Source organism: Balearica regulorum, chromosome Z, assembly GCF_011004875.1.
Source record: "Balearica regulorum gibbericeps isolate bBalReg1 chromosome Z, bBalReg1.pri, whole genome shotgun sequence".
In the NCBI taxonomy this organism is placed as follows: domain Eukaryota; kingdom Metazoa; phylum Chordata; class Aves; order Gruiformes; family Gruidae; genus Balearica; species Balearica regulorum.
The window spans coordinates 75,919,949-75,947,797 of NC_046220.1; the positions used below are offsets into that span (position 1 = coordinate 75,919,949).

General features: G+C 43.4%; 1 protein-coding gene across 5 annotated transcripts in view; it reads right to left on the reverse strand.

The window, feature by feature from the left end:
* The window catches only part of LOC104637459 (phospholipid-transporting ATPase FetA), an 86,083-nt gene extending 63,208 nt beyond the window's left edge, over positions 1 to 22,875 (reverse strand). Inside the window, exons 1-3 of one of the 5 annotated variants that reach the window (XM_075740765.1) lie at positions 10,244 to 10,363; positions 4,170 to 4,261; positions 3,882 to 3,960 (exon numbers count right to left, since the gene is read on the reverse strand). In XM_075740765.1, the coding sequence (XP_075596880.1) occupies positions 3,882 to 3,924 (43 nt within the window). In that variant the 5' untranslated portion in view covers positions 3,925 to 3,960; positions 4,170 to 4,261; positions 10,244 to 10,363. Of the gene's footprint in view, positions 1 to 3,881; positions 3,961 to 4,169; positions 4,262 to 10,243; positions 10,965 to 22,590 lie in introns of those variants that run through there. The other 4 variants (XM_075740766.1, XM_075740764.1, XM_075740762.1 and 1 more) reach the window with 4 other exon arrangements.
* Positions 22,876 to 27,849: the final 4,974 nt, after the last annotated feature.

Consider the following 27,849-nt stretch of genomic DNA (forward strand, 5'->3'; position numbering starts at 1 on the left):
TTGAGGGTGAATTGGAATTATTTCTCCCTCAGGTGCAGTAAGTTTGTAATATGAAGATAAAGTTCAGTATTAGATCCCACCCTTTTCTAAAAGCAATTTTTGATATTGTCACCTTACAGAGAAGAGAGAGAGAGAAAGAGAGAGAGAGAGAGGAAGGAAGGAAGGAAGGAAGGAAGGAAGGAAGGAAGGAAGGAAGGAAGGAAGGAAGGAAGGAAGGAAGGAAGAGAAAGAAAGCAAGCTTCGAAAGGATGCCTCGTGTTCGCCCAGCATGTACAATGCTCACGGTCAAACAGCACTCCTGGGACACAGGCCTGGAAGAAGTGCTAGATAACCTTAAAACAGAAGAACATTCCCTTTTAAGTTATTCTGGTGAGGGACAGATGCTGCCTTGTCTCTCCCTTTCCCTGTCTCCTGCAATAATCCCAGTCCAGATTATTTCTCAAGAAGCATCTACATCTTTTCATGTTTGTTTTCAGTCCACTTCAGAATGAAAATATGCATTTTTCAAATATATTAGCAGTAGAAATTTTCTCTTCTTCATTTTGGAAAACTTTAATTTAAAAAAGGTTTGGGGTTTTTTCAAATTTGGTTTAAAATTTTATATCACGTTGTATCCTGGCTTTTGTAATAGTTCACAATATTTTGACCAATATGTTGCCAAATAAAGCAGCTGAAATAGTCCTTTGTTTTTATTTTAAAAACTAGTCTGACAGTGACTGGCTGGCACATATAATTTCCTTTACTAGAAAACAGTATCACCTAGACACGCTGGTAATCCCACAGCTTGACACAAATGCACATGTTGTTAATAACAGTGATACACAGTGATAGGAAGTGATGTAAAAATCATAAAAATAAATACAGCTCTGAAACGAACTTTGAGAAGTTTTTCAACTCACAGTTATTTCCCTCATGGGAAATTATATAAAAATAAATATATTTTTCATATTCAATGTCTGTTGTGGTAAGACATTTCCTATCAGATCTGAATGGGTGTCCCAGAAGGCAGCCAAGCTTTATGTCTGTACAGCCAGTCTTGGGTTGCCTTCTCCACAAGGAACTGCTACCCCTGCCAAGCTCTGCCTGGAGCCTGGCTGCTCAAAACCCAGCTGCCCTGGAGAGCAGGCTGTCCCTAGCAGCAAGAAGAAAAAGCCAATGCAGCTTTCCAAAAGCCCTGGCTCAATTTATATCCTTCCTCTTCCTCACACAGTGCCTGTAGGCTGGGCTTATAGTGATGAAGCTGCAGCAATGACTGCTCTTGCCATCAGCTGGAAGTGCACACCTTGGGATAAGGGTATTTGTGTAGATGAGTTCTTCCAGTTCCCTATTTCTGTTTATTTTGTAGATAGTACTTGACCATCCCCATCCTCAAGGTGCGAAGCCCCAACTATGAGTTAAGCTGCCATGGGATCAAGTCAGTGGGCAGAGATATTCCATATTTATCAGCCATCACAAAGGCATGGTGCTTATTTCTTCCCACACACTCTGTGAACCAGAAGTGTTCCCATTCCTCTCTGTTTTGTCAATGTTCATTGTAGGTTAAACCTCAGCATAAAAGATCTCAGGCATCTTTTCCACAGAAACACTACTGTTGCTTTTCTAAGAGAGGTACTTCCCCGCTTTGGCTGGAAGAGCTTCACTAAGGTTCGGTCATCTAGGAACTGGTTTCCTCCAACAGTCTGTGTGTGTCTGACATGACACTACACATTACTGCTCTGTGAAGCTGACTTTTAGTTACATCCTTGATTGCCTGTATAAAGAACATAAACCTATAAAAAACTCCTGTCTCCAAGAAATTTAGATTACCTAACCTGTCTGGTTAAACTACACCTATCTTGAAAAAAAAAAAATCTCCTAATTTTGCCAGCATCTCAGCTCATGTGGAAACAGCCATGTCTTGCTGAGGAGAAACAGCAAAACAATACCGGTTCTCATGGGAGCAATCCTGATCACAGTTTTAGCAGCTGATGCCTGAGGTAATCCATTCTCTCCCATGAAAGTCATACCATGAAGGCTTCAGTAAGGTTAACTGTCATCCAGCTTTGTTTTTGGAATAGAAATTTGGTCTTTCCATGAGCAGTACTGTCCCGCCAAGATGAGTGCATGGGATGTTCCCTGCAGAAGAGCCTTGCCTGCTCTCAGGCAGCACAGACTTATGGACTTCTCCAAATACAAAGGCGTATAAATTGTTCAATTAAAATAGCAGTTCAACCCTGGCATTTACTCCAGTGAAACATTTGCAAGGAGCAATCGTAGCCCTTTCAGCATTTGGGCTGCAAGGCAAAAGAATTAAAAATAAAAGGGGAAGGAAAAAAACCTCTTTTAGCTTCCTGTTACGGGAGCTCCTCATTCCCTGATCACCCCAGCTTCCCTTATCCTTCTCTGAACTTCCTCCAGTTTGAACTAATTGGTTTTGAACTGGTGATCAAAAGTGCATAAAATGTAAAAATAAATGATTTTTCCCTGTGAAGTATGTTTTTTATATCTAGGAAAATCTGAGTTTCTGAGACACTTGGTTGAAGGGAGGACCGAACACTTCTCTGCTCAAAACAAGGTACAGGGCCAGGCAAACCACAAACTTTTCCTAATATAGCAACATGATCTTTTTGATAATGAGAACAGCTACTGCTTTACAAGTGGGGATGCCCTGGGTGGACAGCAGCTCCCAGACATGCCTGTGCTCCTTCATCTCCAAAGCTAAGATGGAGACAGAGATCTTGGGCTGGCAGAGTTCCTTCCCCAGGAGCAATCACAACCTCCTCTCTTGGGACAATCAGAGCAGCAAACGGATGCCCCTGTCTTAACACCAGGGCTTATGGTCTGCCCCATGCCAGGAAGGGGAAACAGCAGCACAATTGCAAAAATAAACCCTTGGGAAAAAGCTATTCAGTCTTCTGAACTCAGAGAGGTTGGGAAAAAAATAATTTCACGTCAAAATACGAGTAGGGCACTAATTTCTGCATTCATCTAATACAGGGAGGAACACCCTGGAAAGGAAAGGCTGGAGACTTTTCCGATTCACAGCGTCTGTAATCTAGATCCCTGACCAGACATCACACCCTGGGCCTGGAGATGAAGTGATAAAACACAAGACTCATTTCAATGACTCCTGCTGCAAAGCCCTAGTACTGATGAAGATGAACCCTACAAGGCTGCAAGAAGCTGGTCCACTTTAAGGGCATGCTAGTAGCCCTCCAGCTGGACTTCTTCCAAGCATTTATCTCTGCAGGGATTTCTGTGCAAAGTCCGGTGAGGATCATGCTGCAGAGGATGGCTGCTACCTGTCTCCACACCCATTTATTTGGGTGCCACGTGGAGCTCGCAGGGAGCAAATTATGTAGGTTCTGGTTTCTTCTCCGGAGTTAGTGTTCCCCTCAGCAGCTTCTGGGTGCTCTCAGGGTGCATGTCTGTACTTTGCTCTTCTTCCTACCTCTCACTGAAGAGAATATCCAGGCCATTGCCATTAACAAATTCAATAATCAAAATTTTGCATCAGACCTTCACACTAACTTGCTTCTAGCATATTTTATAAACTGCTTGAGAGAGGGCACTATGCATTGCTCTTCCACCCACTCCCCCAAAAGATCCTTGTAGAGAAGACATCAAAACCCAACTTCCCCAAGCCAGTCATGTGCCCTGACAGAGCACAAACTTTGCAGCCTGTTCTGCTGCAGATGTGCCCCCCGCTCCCCGTTCACTGGCACACAGCCCGCAGCACTGCCCCAAGGTGTGCAGGACAAAGGAACAAAGTGTGCCTTCCTCCACCTGCTCTCCAGGTGTAAGACATGCGCTCAAGCATGCTCTCAAGGGCTCGCACGTGTGCTGTATTTACATTCCTTAGGTTGTCAACTGTGACAATGGCATTACCAGACCACACTCACCTTTCAATTTCTGCTTTCCAAATTTTAATCCAAATAGAGACATCCCAAAACTTTATTTTAGTCCAACTCCATGGAACTTCTGCAAAAGAAAAGAGAAGATAATTCACAATGGGGGGTTCTAGTCCCACAGCACGATGTGATGCAGCAAATACATGTAAATTCTGTGCCCATTACATGGGAGAACCAAACTCCTAAGCACAGCTACAATTTATCATGTAGCATGTTGTAAAATGCAGAACCACTTCAGGTTTGCGTGTTGCACTGCTGCATCAGTGGGGGCTACCTTACCTTGGACATTTTGATCTGTTCATCTCCTGACATGGCATGAAGAAGAGGATAGTGGAGGAGAGACTGAAAAGGACAGTCCTACTACCTTGGCCCTATATGAAAAGGCGAAATACACTCACAGGGCTTGTACTTAAGGTACAGAGGAACTGAGTGACTACCCAGAGCAAGACCAGCCTCCCTGAAGTGCAGGAAGCAGTGGGAAACACTGGTTTCCTGTACATCTGCCTGTGCTCACTATGTGCTGGATCACACTGTTGTGCATCTGCTGGTCACCCTCCGTGTTTGGGGTGGGCTAGGCTGTACGGCGCTGAGTAAAACTTCTCCCTTGCCAGCTGCAAACTTCCTGGCCCAAAAGCCAAAAGCCAGGCACCAGAAATGCATTTAAGGCACTGAATATATCCTGATATGCAGAGGAATTGAGCATGAATCAAAATCACATCAAAACCTGTCAGTAATGAAACTTTTGGTGTTCCAAGCATCAGACAGTTTATCTCAAGGACTTAATGGTGATGATCGTGCTGACAGTCTGCAAAGATCTGTCAGCATGGGAAAAGGTGGCATTGCCCAGCAAGCCTGGCTTACCAGGAGCTGAATCAACAGGAAAGTTCCACCAGCTGCTTAACTGGCCAGTGGAGCCAAACTGAGACATTCGAGGGAATCATAACTTACCTAGAACAAGTTGTCTAGGTGACAGAATGAAGTTTTTGCACTTTATCCTACGCTATCTGTGCAGAGCAAGGGTGTCCAAGGAGACAAGTATAGCGAATATATTGCATTTTGGAAACATGCAAATGCAAATACAGCCTATGGCACTGCCCAAATGCAAGCCTGATACAATGTCACTGGACCATGCACAGCACAAGCTTGGGCTTCACATCTTTTCAGAAAATGAAGGTAAACTTTAAGGAAAACTCTACAATCATTGCATAGATCGAACATTTATGTGCAGATCTCAATTCCAGATGCTAAAGCAAAACTATATTTAGCAGCTGCAATTCAATGAGCCTGAGATAAGGAAAACAACATCAGGTAGGCTCCAGCTGGCCAGCCAAGTGCAGTGCACCCTGAGCACATTGCAGCCCTGGCAGGGTGCTCCCTGCTGCTCACCACGGTGTTCGGGAACCCCTCTGTGCCCACTGTGCTTCAAAGAGATCCTTTTTCTGTTCACTCATGTAGATCCAATTGTTTCTGCTCACCAGAACAAATGCTTTGGCAACACCTCTCCCCAAAATTTCCTGTCTCCATGGAGCTAAACCACTTGAAGTTACAATATTCAATGTCACAACCTAAAGCTTTCTCAACCCTGCTGACAAACCTTACTTTCCATCCCTAACTGATCTCAGTCTATCATTTTCAACATATTTCTTCCATGTTTTAGAATTACTATTATGTCTTACAAAACCCTCCTAACTAGGACTGAGAGCTCCCTATAAGACAGTGGGAGGAGTGAGACACACTATCCACACACCCAGAGGTAAAGACCTCGGATTTCCTACAGCAGCAGGAGCCACAGATGTGATAATCACTGCCCACTGGCAGCACAAGGATGCAAAAGGTGGGCTGGTTGAAATTGTCATATGGCTATACAGCTGAACTCTGGATTTTGCTGTAAGTGCCAAATGTTTTGGAAAAAATATCTGCAGCTTCCAAACCTCTCCCAGCTGTGTACTCAATTGACAAGGCATGTAATTTCAGCAGAGGGAAAAAAAGGATGTTTATATTTGTGGGGGAGCAGAGACGAGAGGGTGGTTATAAGCCTTCTTTCAGCAGTAATAACATGAAACAAACAATAGAGTTAAGATCCGCGTCTCACAAACAAAAAACTGAAACTTCCTTCAGCTGTGACACACGGCTTTTGTCAATTACTGATTCTTTAATCACTGGTTTCTGGTGTGACTGCAGTATGACAACAAGACTGCAACAATACACTATTTTGGCATGGAGAGTATCTTTAATTCCTTCAGCTTCTCAGTGCATTTGATTAGGATTGTATTCATGGAACATCTTCACTCTGCAGCAAATTTAAGTTACCATAATGGCCAGCACAAATATACTTGCAGGCTCACCATTCCCATAAAACCTTGCCTTTTAGGATAGACATGGGTGATAACGTTGCCATATCCACCAATTACCTCTCTGGGACATCATTTCCATCACGCAGATTTAGCATAGCTGCTTACTTAGTTAAAGCCCAGGACTTATGTATGAATCCTTCCCAAGCTGACCTGATCCTTTATGCAAAACTCAGTTCCTGGCTTGCCCAAACCACAGTGTTATTTGAGAATGTGTCAGTATTCAATGGGCACACACACGATGGTATTAAGGGCTTGACACACCCCTGTTGCACTACAGTGTACCTTTTATTTTCATAATATTGCAAATATCTTCCTTTGCTGCTTTGTTATTGACTCACACATCTAATCCTCGTACTCCTTTACCTAGCAAGCCACTCTCACGCTGGCCATAGCTTCTGTGTGTGCCTGCCTGCTCACACCTCGCTTTGTGCCAGTACAACTTCGCACTTCAGGTGTCTGTTTTCAGTCTGAGAGTTCATTGACCATTGGCTGCAACTGTGAAAACAAACCTAAGCAAATGATGGAGGAGTTGTCCCTTTTGGTGGTGCTCCAGGTACTGTTCGTGTTTGTGTTAGCTATCACAACTTCTACAGACAGATGCAGTCTCCTGGCTGACCTTAGCTCTGTCTGCCTTTCAGTCCCAGGTATTTTTCTTGAACTCTCAATTCTACCTGCAGGGTCCAACATCTTTGCACCAGCAATCTCCCTCAGGGTATTATTTTTTTTCCCAGATTCCACTTGTAATCAAAATTCATGTCCCTGTTCAATGTTCTTTATGTATTTCTCTACTTCTTAAATCTGAGATTCAGTTTCTTTTTCAAAATTGCAACAATGGGTCTTCAGCCTCATATCACTTGTACATTGCTACGGTTTTAATTTCCCTTTGTGCTTTTCAGAAAAAATGATCTCTCTCACGTTTCATTTTCGTGTGGCATGAAGTACTTCTCAAATTTTGGTAAGATACTTTCACAGCCTCCTATTCCTGAATTAGTTGAAAATCCATAAAACACACAAAAACTTTCTATGGTCAGAAAAAAGGCAATTTCCTGTTTGCCTTCATTTTCCCTGCCTGACAGCAGCTATTTTCAGATGCAAAATGAAGCACTACTTCAGTCTCCTCAAGTTGCCTTCCACAGTCTGTGTCAGCCCTTCTGGACTTATTTTTGCTGCTTCATTTTCCACTCAATTATTTTGGCTTTTGTTTTGTTTTTCATTTCTCTTTACTTCATGTACCCTGTGCTGTTCAGTAATCAGCTGGGACTCACAGTATTTGAATAATCACACAGGTCCAACTCCTGTGCTTAGCAGGACATGTGTTACTTCCCCATGTTTCCACAGCCTATAGCAAAGGGTATTTAAAGCTCAAATTCCCAGTTCCTCATTTATTGGGATTTGGGGGTATAAGCTATGAATAAATTACCTCTTCTCACTGTAGAAGCCTTTTGTACCTATAGTACTCTACAAACTGTAGAAGAGTAGCTACGGCTTACTCTTCTGCAAAGAAAATCCACCTGTTTTATGGCTACTGACAGTTTAATCATGGGTTCTGAGCATTTTAATATCCACAGCAAGAAGCTACTTTGATGGGTCTTGACTAGGGAAGGGATGCTTTCTCACAAACCAAGCTCAGCCTTATTTAAGAGCCAGACTTGGCTTGAGAACAGCTCTGCAAAGCTCTTCCTGCATGAGGGACAGGTTGCAATGAGCTACGCCATGTGGAATTTGCAAAGGCTACAGCCTAATCCAAAACCAAGGCTCACTAAGGGATGTACTGCAAACTGGAGGTGGAGGGAGGCACTTTCCACCACTGCAGTGATGAGCAGCAAAATGAGAAAGGACATGGCACAACTCGGCTGAATGGAGAGCAGATGTTGCAGGTGGAAAACGTGGCTAATTTCTTGGCCCTGTTTCTTTGGACGTAGCTACACAATACATCAGCTTCAATGATAAATATGGATTAGAAAATACTTGGTGCTTCTGCTCCCATCACCTTGTTCCCAGACTCTGTGAAATGATCCATGTTAAATACAATAATTTTTGGAAAGGTTCCTTTAATCCAGATCATGGGGTGTAGTTTGGTACAGACTGAAATTCCTGCCCAAGCAGTGGTTTTAGCAGATCTGAGAGGCAGCAAATTGTGCTGTAATATTAGAAAAAAGCATGCAAAGTCCAGGAAAATTAGGCAGGAGATCAAGGTTTCTCCAGTCAGTTTTGCCACCAAACATAGTGTGGTATGTATACACCCTAAAAAGCTTGAATAGCTCTGTCCAGGTAAAAAATTCAAAAAGCATGCCATGCCTTCACTCACCAACTTCCCATGTCAGGTCAGCTTTTGCATGTGAGCAAAATTAATTTTTTTAATCTCTATTCAGCTGATGTAACAATCACAAATACCCACAGCTCTTAGAAGTATTTAATTTTTTTTCAGGCTAAAGTACTAAATATCCAACCAATAGCTCAGTATATGAGAAAGCAGATCCCAAGCACTGGGCAGCGGGACAGACAAGGTTCAAGACTGCCTGTGCTGCCTAGTGTTCTTGGCGGAGTAATGCTGTCAAATACCATCAGATGAACCAAATCCGAGTCCCTAAATTTTCAACATATATCACTTTAAACTGGATTTGGAGGCACAACTGGGAAAATATTAAGGGTTAAAATACATTAGGTGCTCAAACTCCCTGTTTTCCCCATGCCTTAGTTGCATGCCTGCTAAGGGGGTGCACAATGTCAGGCGCGAAAGCAGGAGAGCCACGTTCGCTCGCAGGTATCGCAGAGAAGGATACCACAGTCAGTGCAATGTTTGCTGATGCCCTGGCAAGAGCAGTGTAAAGGCCTGGCACACTTGGCATGGACTGTAAGGTGCCACGCAAAGCCATGCTGGCAAAGGGCCCCCTTTAAACTTCCAGTGGATTAACTGTTTCAGTCAAATTGTTCAAATTTTGGTTCCAAAAAGTATGATGCATTTGCTTTCCCCTATCGAAAGCAAACACAAAAATGTCAGCCGTTAGAAATAATTAGTACTAATCATCTTTTAACATTGAAATACATTAGCATTTGTATTTCTCCACCCCTCCTTACATCCTCTTGTGTTAGGACACCTCAAGAGGAAAACAGGGAGTAGCATGTGTTGTGCCACTCCTTGCTTTGCAGGTGGGAAACATAAAAAGCAAGCGGCAGGACAGACAACCGAAACGTGTGTTTTAAATCCCAGAATAACACTCTTTCAGGGCTGAAATCAGATTTGCCTGCATTCAACCCGAAATAAATTTAAGAAGCTACAAATGGTCACTCTCGGCATCAGGGTTTACAAAAGTAGCTGTGACTCTGGTTTAAATCTACTAGCTCAGTGCAAGGAGTTTGAAAGTATCCCTGAAACCTCCTCAGCTTTTTAAATATCTGAAGAGGTGTCCTGGATGAGGTGAGCTAGCCTTCCAGCTTGTTTTTGGGTGCCGTTCCAAGCTATACATACAGAATGTAGCTGTGTGCAGACCAAAGCGCTCCTACGCCTACACACAAATGTGCCAATGCAATTAGCTATAATTGCTGGGAAACAGACTCAGTCTGTTATCTGCCACGTTTTAAAGTAATGATCCAATATCCTCCATCTGTCTTCATTAAAACATGCTTTAAACTGACACCAGAATGGCAGTCAAAAATTTGCATTCAGTTCCTTTGGGTAAGTTAGTTGCAATGCTCAAGTTACGGATCAACAGCTGAGACAGAGTGAGTTCCCAAACAGAAATGCAGGCTGCAATCTGCTCCCTCCGAAACAATGCATACAATAGCAGCTTCCCCGGGCGGCTGCTGCTGCTTGAAATCATGCACAGCTCAGCTCACTCCACCCAGAAGTCTGTCAGCTCACTCGCAGAAAAAGTTGAACCCCAAGCACTTTGATTAAGCTTTGCAAAGCTCTCAGGTCTGGAAAAAAACCCGCAAGTTTTCTACCCCCCAAAACTGAGCAAGAAAACAAACAAGCAGAAAGCAAGCATTAAATCTTACCCTTGAAGGCTTGTAAAAGTCACAGCAACAAAGTTGCTGCCCTCCATAGCACTGCGGTACACTCCTCTCTTCTCATTTACACGCAGCTTTATCCCCTCCCAAGACCAACAGCTTCGCTCGTAGCCTCAGCGCCAGGGCATTCATCTAAGAAAGCAAAGCCTCTTTGCGCTGTGAGATGGACATCGCGTGCTTGTCTCCAAGTCCCTTAGAATCCACTGTGGACCTGCTCTGCCGTGCAACGTCCTGCTAACTAAACTTATTACAAGTTCCCTACTTCTTACTTCAGTCACTCGGCTTGGCTCTTTGCCAAATTCTTCCCCTTTTTTTTTTTTTTTTTAAATTCTGTTTCCTGTAGATAGGGAGTGTAGTAGCTCCCTTAAAAATAAAATGCTTCAGTACAACAAGCTGCAGAAGAGTAAAGCAGAAAAGCAGAGCACCTAGGCTTGGGGCACCCCAATTAATTCCAGAGGCAAGTGCTGCTCATCTTACCTACCTCCTGCCGATGCGGAAGCTTTCAAAAGGAAACCAAGGGAGTAAAAGAGTCCAACATATCAAATTGCTTTAAAAAAGGATGAACTTGGTAAGGGATCCATTTCCCAGCAGCAGCCCCTCTCTCTGTGTCCGTAATGCTGGAGTTGGTCAGGACTCCTTAAACCCAGAGACACTGTCCTACAAGCTTATCCCAAGGCTCCACCTCACCCGGTTTCCAATAGTTGTGAGCAGCAAAAACTCTACAGAAAAAACCTCATAGAGCACAATTGCATAACCCAACCACAGAGCTTCCTCCAGCCAGCCAGAGGATCACTTCGTTGCTGAAACGTCAGGGCTTGCTCATCCCTGAGAGCATGACCTCCCCTTGCCCTCTGGGACACCCACCCGGCCTCACCGCTGTCGAGGGGGTCCTCCTCACCAAAACCCCTCAGTGCTCTCATGAGCCTCCCGACCTTCCCACTTATTCTCTTACCTTCAACAAACCAATTTTTTTTTCCCAAATTGTGGGACCCTTGTCAATACAGTGCCCTTCTATATGCCAGTCTCCTGGCATTTTACCTACCAGCTACAGTACGAGACTAAAACTGGGCCACAACGTTAATCCACCTCCTCCTTCCTTATACCTGTGAATTGCAATTATTCTAGATGACTGGATTTGCTCTGTAAGTCGCGTTGACAGTACGGCCTGCCAGGAACGTGCCAACTTGACAGTAAGAGAAAGTTTAACATGAAAGATTGCTATATGTATTTTTCTCTGGTTTTTTCCTTCATCTTCTGGGTTTTCCCACTGAATTTATGTGAACGCTGTTAGAATTAATTTGAAACTTAGCCACAAACACCTGAATGCATTCATCAGCTGATTAATTATAGTAATGTGGGAGTCAAGGCTTTGCCAAAGAGTATTTTCTAGAAGGTGACATTTTCTGAAGTCCTGTCAAGAGAAAAACTATGGAGGACCTTGGATGCCACAATGGCAGGACTCCAGTGGTCATGAAGGTTGAAGTGCAGAGTGGCAATGAAGAGGACTCTGTCACACTATAAGCAGTTTCTGAAGGAAGAATAAGAGCCTATGTTGCTTTGTGATGACTCTAGGATTATCCTTCCAAGCTACGCCTATTTGAGACAACATTCATTGAATTGACTTCCTAATTGCAACACAAAGTTTCCATACAAACAGCCAACATGGGACATGGCATGTAGGACTAATCTCCTCAAGACCCAGGTCATTTTCAGATTATTTTGAACTGAAAAGCATTTAACGTGAGAAGGAATTTTCCCCACACTAGCCACTTCTCATGTTCTTACCACCCACACCCCATCTCAACAGCAACAGCCCCAAGTATCACCTTTTTTCCTGCAACCAAAAATACAAAGATCTGGATTAATTTCGGTCCTTCAACATATTTGGAGAACCCCTTGTTCTTCCTTCATTTGGGAGTTTTTCTCCTTCTTAGAACTCTCTTCTGCTTCCACCCACTCCACCCCCCCATTGTAATGACAATTTGTTCTGCCCTACTCCAACTTTCTTTGCTGCTGTCTTTATACTTGCTTGTTACCACTTTGACCTCGGCTACAGTCATTTCTTCCTTCCTAGAGTTAGGTTTGTCTCCTTGCTTTGACATGAGAGTGGACCCAACCATAAAATCAGCTGGCCTTGGGGCTTGTTTAGGCTTTAAAATAGCAAAAAATGGGGTAGATGATTGTTTTGTTAATGATTTTTTTGGCACTGAAATCCACCTCATATACATTTGCAATGATTTTTTTCCCTCAGCTATGCTTTCCCCATGGACTTCAGTGAACCTGCTCATGCGGGGAAGCTCAGCACACGTGGAAGCACTCAGAAGAGCAGGAACGACTCTCTGTTACGAACTCAGCTCTGAGGGCTCTTGTCCTTGCCGTACACTTTGGTCCCTGGGTAGCATCTTCCCAATAAACACACCATTCGCATCCTCCTTTGCCATTTTCTGAACACGTCAGGAGGGCTGTAGCCTGCGATGTCACTTGTCTCACTTTCAATGCCTGCATAAAGGGTGTACGTGTATGCTGGGTGTCCGAGCTCCCACTGCAGCCAGCATGGTTTGGGCAGAGACTCAGCTGACCAGCTGCAGCAAGGCAGCAGTGAGTTTGCTGTGACCCATAGTTGTGCAAAGAAGAAGTTCGGTCTGTTGCCCTTCCAGTAAACAAGCTGTTTTCTTGACCAGGCAGCTACCTCCAAACCACGGTGCTTCGCCTTTGAATCCTTCACTTTCCCAACTGCCCATTAGTCACAGAGGACTAGCTTAGAGCGGGATGGATTTGAGTTCATGCCATTAAGACCTTATCCTAGGACTGTATTTGGGAGAATGACTTCCAGCCATTCAGCCTGTGTGGCATTTTTACTAAGATCAAGAAGCAAAACTGAGGACTTCCTGACACAGATGTTTAAGGGATGCCCTCAGCCCACCCTCTGGACCAGATTCGCTCTCCTTCCAAAGAGCAAAGCTGAGAGGGCAGAGGACCCTCACTGGAGCACACAGGACGCAAACATGCCTAGTGAGCTCATAAGACTTTGAATGGCTTAAGATGCCCCTGAGTAACTGGAGAAGATAACTAGAGGATAGGAGAGCAACAAGAGAGAAACTCACCCTGGAGCATCCCACATTGTAGGCTTAAACTAAATGCCAGTCCTTGCGAGAAGCCCTCCCTATGTCAATGCTATTTTTAAAATCACTGTCAACCTAGATACTTTCCCAGCAATACCATATAGTTTGAAAGGAGCACTGCTGATCTTTGCTTTCCCTTACAGTCTTGGAACTGCAGCCTGCAACTCCTGAACAGCAAGGTTTGAAGCTTGACCTGCTGTACCACAGCTGGTACCTCTCACTGCAGAGAAGCGGCTGTGGCTGACTGAGCCAAGGTGGGCTCCCCCTCCACCCAGAACTGGTGCCATGTCCAGGGATCATTTCCACTCAAACAACCTCATGTCCAGCTCCTAAAACAACACAAGCACATTGCTCAAACTAACCATGGGAGTCACCACTCTAAAAAAGCCTTTCTACATGGTGCTGAAAGGTTTCCTCAACAAACCCCCAAGGGGCAGCCTTAGATGACCTAATCTCCTATGCTTTCCTCATCCCAGCTTTTCACTCCTTTCCTGACTAGTCCTGGCCAGTGAGGAGCTCCTTGTGTAGGGGAAGGATAAGGAGAGTACTTCACTTTGGGGACCGCTGACACGTCTGTTGTTATGAGCACCTGCAATGGCTACAAGGAGTCAGATGGGCATCTTGTCCCAACTGCCCTTGCTATGGGAGATTTTCTGCATCCTCTTGCTGTCAAAAGTCAGGATAGAATGCATAAGAAATACAGAACTGAAAGGAAAAAATTGGGACATTGATGCCCACCCCTTGAATATCAGAGAGCTCTTTAAAAAATGTAGTGTAGGAAGAACATCCAATTTGTAAATTGCTGTAGTCCAGGAAACACCAGCACAATCATAAAGTGAATAACAAAAGCTAAAGGTCCCAAAATCACAGGTGAGGAAAGATGAAATGTGCTGGCAGTGTCCTTGATCCCCGCAGAGGATGTGGCAGGTGAAACTGTCCAACTGGCAGCAGCACACCACGACACTGGTCCCCACAGGAAGGGAAAAAGAAATCCTATGTGTTCCTGTTATCATGATCAGACTATTGGAGGAAAATGAAATGGACACAGAAAGGCAATGTCATAAAGTGACCACTTGCTCTAGGGCTGTCCTTGCCTGTTGGGAGCTACTCAGCCAAATTCATTTAATTGCTCCTCCAAGGAACTGATAAACTGGTAGAAATCCAAAGTAACTCAGTTTGAAGAGATGCTCTGGATTCCTGCTCATGTGTATCCATCTCCCTGGTCTGAACTGAAGCGTGCAACTTCAGCACTGCAGGTTCGTACAGAAATATTCCCATACCTCATAGGTTACTCCAGCAGTTGGGAGCCAACACAGTGCTGTAAGGTACGTGCCAAATGGAGATGGTCAGAAAATAGTTTCAGTGGGTGTGTGCAGAATAACGTGACTCATACTGATCAGGATTTGGTGGAGTGCCACTTACCTGCAGCAGGGAAGGAAGGGTGTGTGGCTAGAAATTCCCTTTCTCCATCAGAGCCCCTTGCCCAGTACTCCAGGCCCTTAACGAACAACGATCAGCAGGGAAAAAAATCATAAGAAATACATAAAGGCACAGTCTCTTGCCTTTAAAAAGAAAGCAGCAGCTTGCTTTGGTGACTACTGATCTCATCTTCCTGGCACCAGCACCTGCAAATGTGGAACCCCCTGACATTTTAAAACAGAAATTAAAATAGTCTCTCTCAATTGTCCACTTTGCAGCCCATAGGAGATGGAGCAGAGCCAAAAACCTTTTGGTCAAAGAGTTCTCATCTGGGTTCAGCTGCTCAAATTACACTGAATGGGAGATAAAGCTGAGCTCACTTCTGCAGGGAATGAGGCCCAAGATCATCTTGTCTTTGAGGTCCAGTTCTCACCAGACCTGGGATCTTGTGTTTACGAACTCCCTTCTGGCCAAAAATTTCATCGCTCTTGTAGAAAAGGGACTGTTGCAAGGGAGGAAGTCTCCCAGTGAGACTGCAGTGTTTGCTGTGATTCCATGATGAATCAGGTGATTTGATGGACACAGAAATCAGTGGGCGCTAATGGAGATCCACCTGCCTCAGGATTACGTTCTTGGGCTGTAAATCTGTGTCTCTTCATTTGCCTGTGACACTGCACAGGGATTAATCAGCCACTGCAGCAAACCCCAGATGTGTCCACACTGCTTTTAGCACGTATTTCCTAATCGTTGTCAGTGAACAAAGTGGAATCTCGGGGGGATGTTGGGAGGGCTCGTTAAAAGCTAATCATGCCTATGTGTATAGAAAAATCAATAGCTGAGGGCAAAGCAACAGCCCAGCTTGTTAGAGCCTCTGACTAAAGTGCCCTTTGTAACACGGGTATTACACAAGACCTCCTGCTGTTATTTGCAAGGCAGTAGCTGCCACAAACACATATGCTGTATCTGGTGACACTTCAAACACTGTCACATGCATGGTCCTCAGATACACATCAAAAAACCCAGCTCATACCACTGAGGAATTAGGATACCCCTCAGTGGGACCCCGTGATTGAACACACAGAGGAAATCCAACTCATGCAGAGCTAACAAAAAGCCTTGGCATTTTACAGAGCCTTCCCACGAGCTGTGCATATGGGAAAAATGGGCTGCACTCATGGGAGAAAAGGCACTTTTGGCATGGTATAACATCACCCAAAGGGCTGTATAATGGCTATACAATGTTTAATCTCCTGTAGCCTTCCAGAGATGCTCTAGTCCTGGTTGTGCTTCGCCCATATGCTCTTTCTGTAAACTCCATTGCCATGGGAGAGGAAGCACCAGTGCCCAACAGATGTGCTAGGAGAGCTCAGCAGGCAAAGGAGGACAGGGCTGCAATGGATCTGCCCTTCAGCTTCCCGGGTGGTAATCACAGGGGACACTGAGGAGCAGCGTCCACCATGCTGGACAGCCTGTTCCGTTCTGTGGCAATGCAGCCCTGTCCCCCATTGCCACTTCCACAATTTTCTGCACTAAGCATGTGTGGAGAGGATGGGAGATCCCTGGATCTGCAGGGGGCGAATCACTTCTGCATACCCTACAGCATCACCCAAGAGATCTGAGTTTTATATCTTTAAGCCCCTCATGGTTTGCATTATATATTGCTCTGACAGTCAATTATACTTCACATCATAAAAAAAATTCAGTGGCATTCTGAGAGGATTACTTTAAATCTCATGACATATCCATTATGATCATAAACACTTTAACCATAATTCCAAATTAAATACACCATGTGCGTGTATATCTGTACTGTCTCTTTTCCAGGTTACAGTCGCATCTATCCTGCCAGGAAAAATATGGAGGCAACCTGCTGCCTTCTGTGAAATTCTCCCTAGTAACAATGATCTTTTGTATATTTTATAGTATTATTTTCTGCATTAGGTCCTTATTATATTATTATAGCTTTTGCTGGCTAGATGGTTATAAGCTGGCCACTTCAGAGGGGTCAGGGAGAGCTCAGGGGTGACCAACTGATGTTCGCTTTAGGGATGTGCAGCAGCACCAGCATTCCGTAGGGGAATAGTCCCAAAAGGGGACAGGAGCATGACGGAGTATATTATTCTAGCACTGATGACTGGGACGGGGTGACTTCTTGACCTGTTGTAACTCATGTGCTGTGAGCTCTGAAAATAATAAAGAAACCTCTGCCTGGTGGCAATGGAGCATGGTCAGGATGGAACCAGAAAAAAAATGGCCATCTTCTAAAAGAAAGCCCAGGTAGCCTAATGTATCAAGACGAGAGAATTTGGCTCCTCTCTAAACTATCAAATTTTAGCTAATTAACCCAAAGTCTAAAACATCTGTGCTAATACAACCTGGCATAAATAGACACCAGCCCATTGATTTCCCTGGAGATTTCCACAAGGAAACTGTATGACATTTTTGTCAACAGTTTGCACTTCGATTGCAGCATCACCTTGGCAGTAAATAAGCCATATAAAACCACAGCTGCACTAGCACGGCCACAGCACAGGCATGCCAGGTCCTGGCACTGTCAGCCTTTGCTTTTATTCAGTGCAAGTCTATTTTTTGTTAGATTGTTCCTTTTTCTGTTCTCCAGGTGTTTAACAGAAATGCATGTTCCTCCGCACTTACACAGATGAGAACAAAGACCTGTATTCTCATCTCCGTGCACACGGACAGTTGGGTGTTTAAACAGTAAATTCCTGTTAAATGGAAGTTATGCATCCCTCCGCAATCCCTCTGCAGCCCTATGAAAAAGAGGAATAACCTGATGGGTGCACAGGGCCTTCAGGACCTGATGGCAGAATTAAGGAGAGCACGTTCTCCCAAAAGCACAACAGCAGTGTGAGAGATCCTGGAGGACGAGAAGGCAGCCGCAGCTAAGCTGGTGAGAAATGCAGGGACAAGGGCACTGCAGTGCATACAGCCACAAGGATGCTGGGGGTATAGCTCTTATTTGAGATTAATTCTTGCCATTTCTCCTGTTGGGGTGTGATGCTTTTGAAATCAAGGAGCTCTATAGAAAGGGAGGCAGGTATTTAAATTAAACACCCTATTCCCAGTGTTAGAATTTGTCATACCATGTTTGGTTTGCACGTGCTGCTAGCAGGGTAAAACTGGTTTTGGGCCCCATCATAGGAAAAGGTAGCCTTTGCTGTTTCTGATAGAGTGATCAAGGTTTTACTGGTGTATCTCCAGAAGGCAATGACACACAGCCTGAAGCTAGGAATGTGCTAATGAAGGCACACAACAGAAAACTTAATCAAAGACTCTGAGAGAGGAAAGGGAATTAAGGTTTCAGCAGTACTGTGTGGCACCAAATGCCTAGTCAGGAGAAATAAAGAAAGGAGTTTTCTTAGCAAGGAAGTAAAAAAAAAAGAAACCAACAAACCAAACCCCAGACCCATGGCCCTCTGGCTTGGTGTGCCACAGAAATACAAGCTCAACCTTTTTTTCAGTGCCTACTCCCAGCAAGGAGATAGATAATCTTCGGATAATGACAGGACATTCCAACCTAAATAATAGGAAGACATGCAGAAGTTATGTGATGCTTACTGCAGCCAATGAGAAACTGTACTCTTAAGCATAATGTTTAGGATGTGTTTTGTTATTTTAACTTCTTTTTTATGCCATGTTCCATTATTTCTAAATCTGTGTTTTCAACTTTATTACAACCTTGAATCTTGGCAAGCAGCAAAGCACTTCTCATTCCAGATGTGGCACATCTCAAAAGCAGAGCTTTGCAATGCTCTGCCTATCACCTAGCTCCACATTAGGTTACATGTACCCAAAGTGTACAGCTGCTTGTGTAACTGCTTAAGCTAGTTTGACAGCTAATATTTGCTGGGCTTGGGTGAAGAAGAAATGTCTTCTAAGGACTGTTAGTATCTGGTCAAGTTCCCTGGAATGAAGCAAAGTACTAGAAAACACATGTAATCCCTAAAGACCTTTGCAACGATGGTGTAAGCAGAACAGAATAAATGCCTTGTGTCAGTAAATGAAAGTCATAATTTCTCTTAGAAAAAGTACGATTGAATTAGCTTTGTGGGCAAAAGCGTGGTACAGACATGTAAACAGCTCAGACACAGGTCTGAGTGTTTCTGTAGATGCCATCTGCTGAACAGGTTGTGTCTGCCCAGAAAGGCATGGACATTAATTTTTTCCTACAGTCACATTGCTGTCTTGGCTGTAGGCAAAAAAGTAGCACAAAACACAAAGGGGTTCAGCAAAGGCAGTGTCCTGGGTGAGTTTGTGGAGCATATTTGGGAACAACATATTTACACTGCTCCAGGAAAAATGCTGAGAAGAAATTTGCTTGTGTGCACAGTTTTTGCTTTACCTATTAAACTCTCTTTATCTCAGTCCATGAGTTTTCTCATTTTTATTTTTGTGAATCTCCCCCCTGTCCCACCGGGGGAGTGAGCAAGCGGCTGCGTGGGGTTTAGTTGCTGACTGGGGTTAAACCACAATGAGCACTTGAAGGAGAAGACTCAAAGGAAGAAGGAAGGCGTGTAGGGAGCTGTGAAGGCCAGGCAGCAGAAGCAAAAAGATTCACATGTGAAAAAAAGAAACTTTAGGAGCATACTAGGATGAAGTGAAACAGCCATAGAGTCAGACCTAAACTGAAAGACAGACTCCTTGCTTGATAGATATAATGGTAATGAAAAACACTGGAAATCAGTGAGTTTAATGTGCTTGCAAGTAGATGCCTATGTTTGCCATGAGTGGAGCCTGGGGGTGCCTGTAAGGTACCTGGGAAGTCTAACACACGTGGCTGAGGCATTGGTTGGTCTTGCAGGAAATAGAGCTGAAGAGGATGTTAATGGAGCCCCGCAAATAAATAAACATAAATCACTGTCAATTTCAGTTTATGCTCATAGAACAGTTCTTAAAAACTACAGCAACTCAGGAGGAGATACACATCAGTTTGGATGGCTTTGTTATGGGGGAGCAGCCTTCAGGACACCTGCGAGGTAGTTGCCATGCCAGCCATCCCACCCTGGTGCAGAGCTAGAGACCTTGGGAAGAAACACTCTTGAGATAGAGAGCACTTACCCTGAGTCTACAAGGACACTGCACCAAGGGTGGAAGGGTCTAGAAGAGAATAGCAGGGAGAGCAATCCTAATTATAATGCAAGACAGCATTCTGTTGTAACCAAGCATAAATTAAGCAAAACCATTGTTCTCACTCCCTTCACACCTATATCAATATCTTTTGTACTGTTGAAAAGCCAAAGCTGTAGTTTTAAGATGGAAAAGTAAACTAAATCTTGTTTGTCCAAGAAGTGAAATGGCAGGTGGGGAAAGCATTGGCAACATTCCCAATGACAACGAGTATAAATTGCACACATCAGCTCTTATTAAAGGACAGGGGACAGAAAGTGAAGGTTTTAATGTTAAACTAGTAGATAATCCAGATGGCCACTGAAATTGCAACCCCACAATAGATGCAAGTCCTAGTAAACTCAGGATCACATGAACAACGGAGTAAGAAGGAAGCAATGGATGAAAGAATGACACTGAATGGAGGCAGGTAGGGAGCTGCACAGGCCCCTGGAGTGAGTCAGGGAAAGGGAAAAGGAGTCTTGTTTACCTATGGATCATAGTTATCAGCCCTGCCTACAGGGCATGCACACAGCTTTGACCTTAGATCCACCATAGTGTTGCTCAACCCTCAGTTTAAGCATCTCACGTTGCTGTCCATCACTGGAGCATATGGGGAAAAGCAAAGCCTTTAATGGAGCATGATCTACCTGCAATCTTCCTTTTAATGGTTCTACTTGGGGTATGGCATTGGAAGCACTGGTAAAACCACATAATTCAACCTTTGAGATGTGAAAATCAGTTTTTTATAAATATGAATATATTTAAATATATACATAGCTACAGACAGTAGAGCAAAACTCACCTCTTTGAGCTTCCCTGCAGTATGAGCCTCAGGGACTCAGGTGTCTTTTCATCATCACCTCTGTATCAGTTTACACATGTGCAAGAACCTAATCCTGGTCCTCCTGGAGCCAATGGTGAGCCCATGCAAATATTTGTGGGTCCTAGACTGCACCCATGAGTGTGAGGGACTGGTCGGCTATCCAGACTAAACATTGTCACACCGAGTCCGTGGGTGGTGGGTCACCAGCGAGTACGCAGTACTGTCTGATGTAGACAGCCAGCCCGCTGGTCTTGCTCTGGGGATCTGGCTTGTCCCATGGTGACAAACTATTCTCCCTGAAACTGGAAGGTTTCTATGCTGACTTGAAGAGAGCCATACTCCCAGCAAACAGTATGATTTACTTTGATATCAGAAAATTAGCCTATTTAACTGTTTCCTTCCTTCCAGGTATTTTTTTCCTAAGAAGTCTAGAATAGTGACTTTCAGTAATGCTGGACTGTGTGTACGTCATGAATAAGACAAAAGCTAGAACCAAAGCTAAAGCCGTAAGTCACACATTTGACTAAAGAGAGATCCACAGAGAGTTTTTATTGCTAAGAAAAATAAGCTGTTGGCTTGGAAGGAAGTAAACAGTCACTTCTGTAACATGAACTGTGGGTTATTTTGTTCTGATGGTTTGCAAGCAAGTAACACTGAGAGATTATTAGATAGAGTGCCACTATCACCAATAGTATGTCCTTAACCTTCCCTTTCAGTAGTATTTTTGAACTGATTTATCCTTTGCAGAGGTATACATTAAGGTTAGTGCAGCAAGTTAAGGTTAGCTAAAACAAAAATGTTTCTTCCTCCTGCAGCCTCACTTAGGAAATCTCCTGCTGGGACTTTTGCCTGTTGTCAGGATACCTGAACAGTCATGTTTTGTGGGCAGAGAGAGAAGAGCAATGCTTTGTGGTGAAAATCCTCCTTCAGTACATGCTAGAGCGTTTTACTGCTGGGTTGAGAGTCAAACTAGTATCAGACATGGGGGAAGGATGGGAGATTTCCTATATCAGATACACGAGGATTTGGGAGGGAAGGGATTATTTTTCTTTGTAGTACAGAAGATATTTTGGATGCATTTAATCTAATCAGTTGTCCATATTCATAAAGTCTTTGGGCACCCATGACTTGCCCTCACGTCTTTGCACTAGTTAATTGAAACAAAAATAACCTTGCTAAGTGAAAACATATCCAGGTGAATCCTAATGACCTGTGGTATCTTCAGCAAGTGGTGCAAATGCTCCATCCCAGTCTTGCACCCTCCAGTTTTAAAGGCAGTGAGATCATTTATCACTAAGTACACCACATGCCAGAAAACAACACTCTAACTGGCTCATGTACCAGTTTAAGCTAGAGCACATCTCCTCCAGAGACAGTCAGTTATAATGCAAAACCCTCTATGATGTGGTGAGACGTTCCTGTGTTTCATGCCTTTACTGTTAAATTAAAATGCAATCGATGGGGACAGCTCTGAGCACGTTTTAGATTTAAGCACATGGAAAAGGAGAAGCCTGGCTCTCTTCAGAAGTTTGAAACAAGGAGAGAAGAATGGCCTAGATCCAAAGCCATTAAAATGGACATGTGCTTTCCCACTGACTTTGGAAAGCTTTGCTAAAGACTCACTGCAGTGGCCCCAACTCACACTACCTTTGTGTGCCGCTGGTGCTACATAAAACCAACTTACACAGAGGACCGATTATCAAGAACCAACATTTACAGATGCAGAGTAATCCAGTATGCAAAAGGAAAAAAAATACACAGGAAAAAATAGTTGAAATCAGGGCCTCTATACAAGCTTTTATACTTTTCTTCCAGAAGAAGAAATGAAAAAAATGTCCTACCTGGCTGTTCTATATCTTCTTTTCTACCTGAAGCAGTTTGTCAAGACAAGCAGAAGGGATTGTTTTCAGCACCATGCAAAAAGCTGCAGCTTCTTTTAAAATCCCTAGATGGTTTCTCCACAGAGCACGCCAGGCTTATCCCCAGCTCATCCACGAAGCTCGCTAGGGAACACCACGCTTTCCAGGATCTGGAGGTAAAGCTGTGCAGGAGCACGCTGAACGTGATCCAGGAGTTACAGGATGTCTTGGTGTACGTCGTGTTCTCGGTAAGGACTGCTAGAGAAAAGGCAAAGTTCCCGAAGCTGGGGTGGAACATTGCACTGTGTAGCACTGAGTAAATAAAAAAGCAATTGATCGTTGGACTCGGGTATGACATCAGGTATTACAAAAGTTTATATGCCATAGGTAGGACTCTGTATTTCACCTAAGAGAAATGCAGCATTAAAAACCTGCTGGTGCACACTGCAGCAGCGAGAGATGCAAACGAGACATTGTTCTCAACTTTTGGCAGTCAACAGGTTTATTTTCTTGGACAGCACTCAGAGATTTTAAATAAAAAACCCCATATATTCTTTCCCAAAGGTCGGACATTTCATTACCTCCCGTAAGGACATGTAAAATCTATGTAACTTCTGTGGGATAACCAATTATTTAGGGTGTTCATGATGCCAAGTACAACAGGATCCTGATTCAGGTTTCTGGATGCCATGGATATGTGGGAAAAAAAAAAAAATAGGATCAGCTTTTGACACAAAGTTACTTGTTTCGATGCCTAGTTCAGCCTAAAAACAATTACAAAGATAATTCTAAGAAAGAAAAGAGAGCGAATCTAAAAAAAAAAAAAAAAAATCACCTAAGTACAGTTGTGATGGGGTATAATACGAAAACTTAAGATTAAAAACAATTATCTAAATAATGACGTTTATCAAGCCACACCAGCATTGCAGATTTTCCTACAACTCCATAATGCAAACTTCCAGTGCTAATTTACAAGCTCTGATTTGTTCCTGTAGGCCTTTTTGCCACCTACTTTTAGGTTTGATGACATCTTCTGCCTGAAAAATTCAGAAGTAGTGTCAGGTTTAAATAAAAAAGGATTTTTTTCCACAGAAACAATTTTTTTTTATATATATTCCTTGCAATATGCCAAATTATTGAAGTGGAAGGCTTTTTGACAGGTAATTCACATCTCCTTAACCATCTTGTTGTCTGTTTGGGGGTTTTTTTTATGCTCTTTGTTCTCAGCTAATGAAAAGAGACTTGTCAGTACCACTGTTCTCTGCAGCCTTTTTCAAATTAAATCTATTCTTTGGTTTACAGTGCTGCAGATTGCAAACACGGCAGTGAAAGCTTACCACTTTATTTAAAGTTCTCCCAGGAGATAATGGGCCATGGTTATGACTAATAGGGTCATGTGGACACCTAAAGAAGGAAGAATAGCAGACTGAGCAACACTGAAATGAGACTCAAATCCCTTCTCACATCTGTGACAGATTCTGGGTGAGTCAGTTAATTGCTGCTTTACTTCTATATTTTTTATTCATAAAAGGGAATAATAATGCTTCACTTCCTCAAGAAACCAAGTAGGAGGCGTCAGGGACTGCAAGGTGTTTATAAACACACCAGGGATGGTATTGTTTAAAATGGGAATACACGCCTTTCCGGGGGGTACAAATGAAGAAACTTTTTTTCTGATCACTTTCCAGTTCTCCTATTAGTTCATGACACTATTATTGAAACAGAAGAATGTCTTCTTAAGGAAAAAGGTGCCCCACAATGCAGATTTCAGGTTTAGTATCAACAGTAATATGACGGCCTCTCCTGCTAGCATTTTGCCCCCAAGCACTACGGTGGTGAGTCAGTGAGCTGGTAGGAAGACTTTTACACAGCATTCGGAATTCGTCTTGGAGGATATGCAAAATTACAATTCTTTCCTGTCTTTGCTATGTTGGTCACTAATGTAAAAATAACATAAAATTAACAATGGTTAACAATTTGGAACGAAGAGTACAGCTTGAGATTAAAGCTTTTGTAGCACGACAACTTTTGTTTGGAGTTAAAAAGCTACTGTTTAAGAGTGATGCAATTTTTAAGGGGAAAAGAAAGACATGGTGCTGCCTAATGGAAAGTAATTTTGCAAGAACTGCTTACATGATCTGTTCTTCCCTTAACGACCCTCAGCTCTTTTCCAGAAGATTTTTTCCAGAGGAGTTCTTTCAAAAGTTGTTGCACTCTTTACAAAATACAACATATTGGGGAGCATTTCCCCTCTCTCCCATGTTCTAGACTATGGGTGCAACTAAACCCTATTTTTTTCATCCTCTGTGAATTCATAGTCTGTTTGTACAGAGCTGCTGTGCATGTTTCTTCATCCTCAGTTTCTGCTTTAGAAATATCCTGCTATGTTGTGGCTTCCTCCTATAGCTGTAATGTGCTGGGAAAGAGGCATGGCAACGGACAGATCTCTCATGATTTCTTGTGGACACTCAACCCACCAGCCATCAGCACACCAACCATCCAGGGATGAGAAAGTTTAGCATGATGCTGATGGATGAAGCAGAAGATACTGGGGTTTGGCCCTCCTGCATATCCAAACAGAAGGATAAAACCAGTCTAACTGAAGACCAGTCCTAAAAGCACAGATTTCACTCAACATTTTGGACAAGAATCAGCCCTACTTCTTTCTCTAGGACCTGCCATAGCCACAAAGACCATACAGGCTATCAGCCATACATAACTGGATGTCTAACAACATGTACTGGTTGGGTGTGAAGAGAAATGGGCACTCTGAGTAAAGGACACTGCTGCTCAGATCAGTTTGGTACAAATCTTCCTGCAAACAGAGTGGTTATGCCACACAAAACACCCCCAGAAGCTCAGACTGGGAGCTGAATAAGCAAAAAAAAAGTGTATTTGTTTGCATTTTTATTGGATCAATTCCCTTATCTGGCTCTCTGGCAAAAAGCAGTGTCTGCTGGTGGGGGTCTGGTTATGTCCGCTTGAAGTCACCACCATACAAACCAGACACACAAGCCTTCTTTTCTTTTTTCTTTTTTTGTGGGTTGTGGGGTTTTTTTGTTTGGTTTGTTTTGTTTTTTTTAAATACATCTTTTCAGCAACTGAGTCCAAAAGAAGATCTCACAAAGATGCAGTCCACGGCGCAATGAACTGTGATGCTAGGGTCCGGCAGAGGTTAACCTCTTAAGCCAGTGTTACAGCTGAAACCAGTGTCTCATGGAAGCGTGCCTGCACACATGGTAATAGCACCAGCAAAGGACGTCTCCCAGTGGTGCCTACGATACGGGCCAGAGAGTGGACGTTACTGAAATGAGGGAAGATGAGAACGCCCACTGCTGAATATTCAGCTGGACTGTTTACAGAGAACCCTGTTTTATGAAGTGCAACAAGGCGTCTTTAACTTGCCTTCAAAGACAGGATCCAAATCTCTGGAGGGAACTCCCATGTATATTCACGACAGCTACCCAAACTCACTTGCAGAATTCAGAAGTCTCCTACTGAGAAATGTGCCAGCAGATGCTTCCTGACATTTAATGCTAAATACTCTATAATGAGGCTATAAACAGCCTTTCACTCCAAAACATATGAAAGAATAGCACAAGACCCCAGGGAGGGACAGCTCTGTAGAAATGGGGTTGTTGTTCCTGATTATGATTCAGACAGCCCTCCCTGGCGTTGCTGGTTCTGGTTTGATTTGTTCTAAGGCACGTTGGACGTTTGTTGCACAAACAGACTCCCTGATGCTTGCACCATGATGGAAAATAAAAAATAAGAGGAGTAAGTAAAGAAAGGGCGTCACAATCTGAGTCTAAAAGCAGCACATGGCCATGTAATCTTTACAGCCCACTGCCAGTGTGAGAACTCCTGACCAAAGTTTCCATTTTAACTTTTGCAATAGTGTAGTTGTCACCTTCCAGGGAATTTCAGGAAGCTTCATGCGCCTACTTCCCTTCGGCTGCTGTGAAAAGTCTCAGTTTCCCAGCAGTTTGTTAGAATACCAGTGACATAACCTTCAAAGTGACAACTTCTGAGTCTTCTGATAAAAAGGAGAAGTTTCAATCGCAGCTGCATACCCAAAGAGAAACCTTTCAGCTCTCTGAGCTATCTTATTAGCAGTTAAAAGTAGACAACATTACAAGAAAAGAACGTTAAAAGGCAGGAGACATCTTTATAAAATATCAGCTAAAGAACAATAACAGAATAAAGTCTGGTCCCAAAGAAGGTGAAACTTATCCTCAGGTAGGCATGATGGTGTGTTCAGAGCTCATATTGTTAGAAGTGTGTCAAGGCTCGTGCAAGCTTTCTGCTCAGGTTCCGCTCCCTTTTTCTGTGATTGAAGTTAACATCATTAACGATCCATAGTTATCATTAATGTTACAGGACTTTGAACTTACCACAGGATCATAGATTAGAATTTGACCGTGTGCACCTAACTCTGTGCAAACAAGTAAAAGATCACAAAACGTGTATTAAACTTGTAGTCGTTTAACACAAAAAACTCCTACAACTGAAAACATTCAAAATGTTATTGCAAGTGATCACCAACCAGCACCATCCATCCTGAATTAGTCAGCGACCTCTGAAACATTACAAAATACTTTTATTGAACATATCATATATACAATTACAATAGGGTTCATTAAGAGCAACATACTGCATAAAGGAGTTCAAATCCCCCACAAAAGCAGACTCAGGCACACCAATACCCATTGTAGCAGATGAGAAATTTTGGCAAAGGACTTCCAGAAATATAATGGTTGGCATGTTTATAATAAAGGATTAACAGTAAAATACTCCCTCAGCACAACAGGCAAAGCAGAGTGCATGAGACCTAGTTTCCCCCTGTGGAACTAGGTATTAAGGGCCATTTTCTGGCACAGCATAAGTCAGAAATGAAGCTACAGTATTATGTGCTAGTCAAGGATTGGCCTGAGTTTGAATTTTCCAGGCCAGGTGTATGTTTCCAACCTGCAGCACTAGGTAGCCAGTGCCAAGGGCCATTAGCAAAACCAATCTGCAGTGTCCAGTGGATGAGAGTACATCCCACTGCTCAAATTCCCATCTGGTGTTCACCTCAGTGGCTTTGGATGATTCAGTTTCCACCCTCAAGCTGCTCCCCTCGAGGACCCCTCATGGCGCATCCCCTCGAGGACCCCTCATGCTGCATCCCTGTCTTACAGCACAGCTCTCACTGAGAGTCAATTTACAAAGGAGCCATTAATTAATTGTCTCATGCCTTAG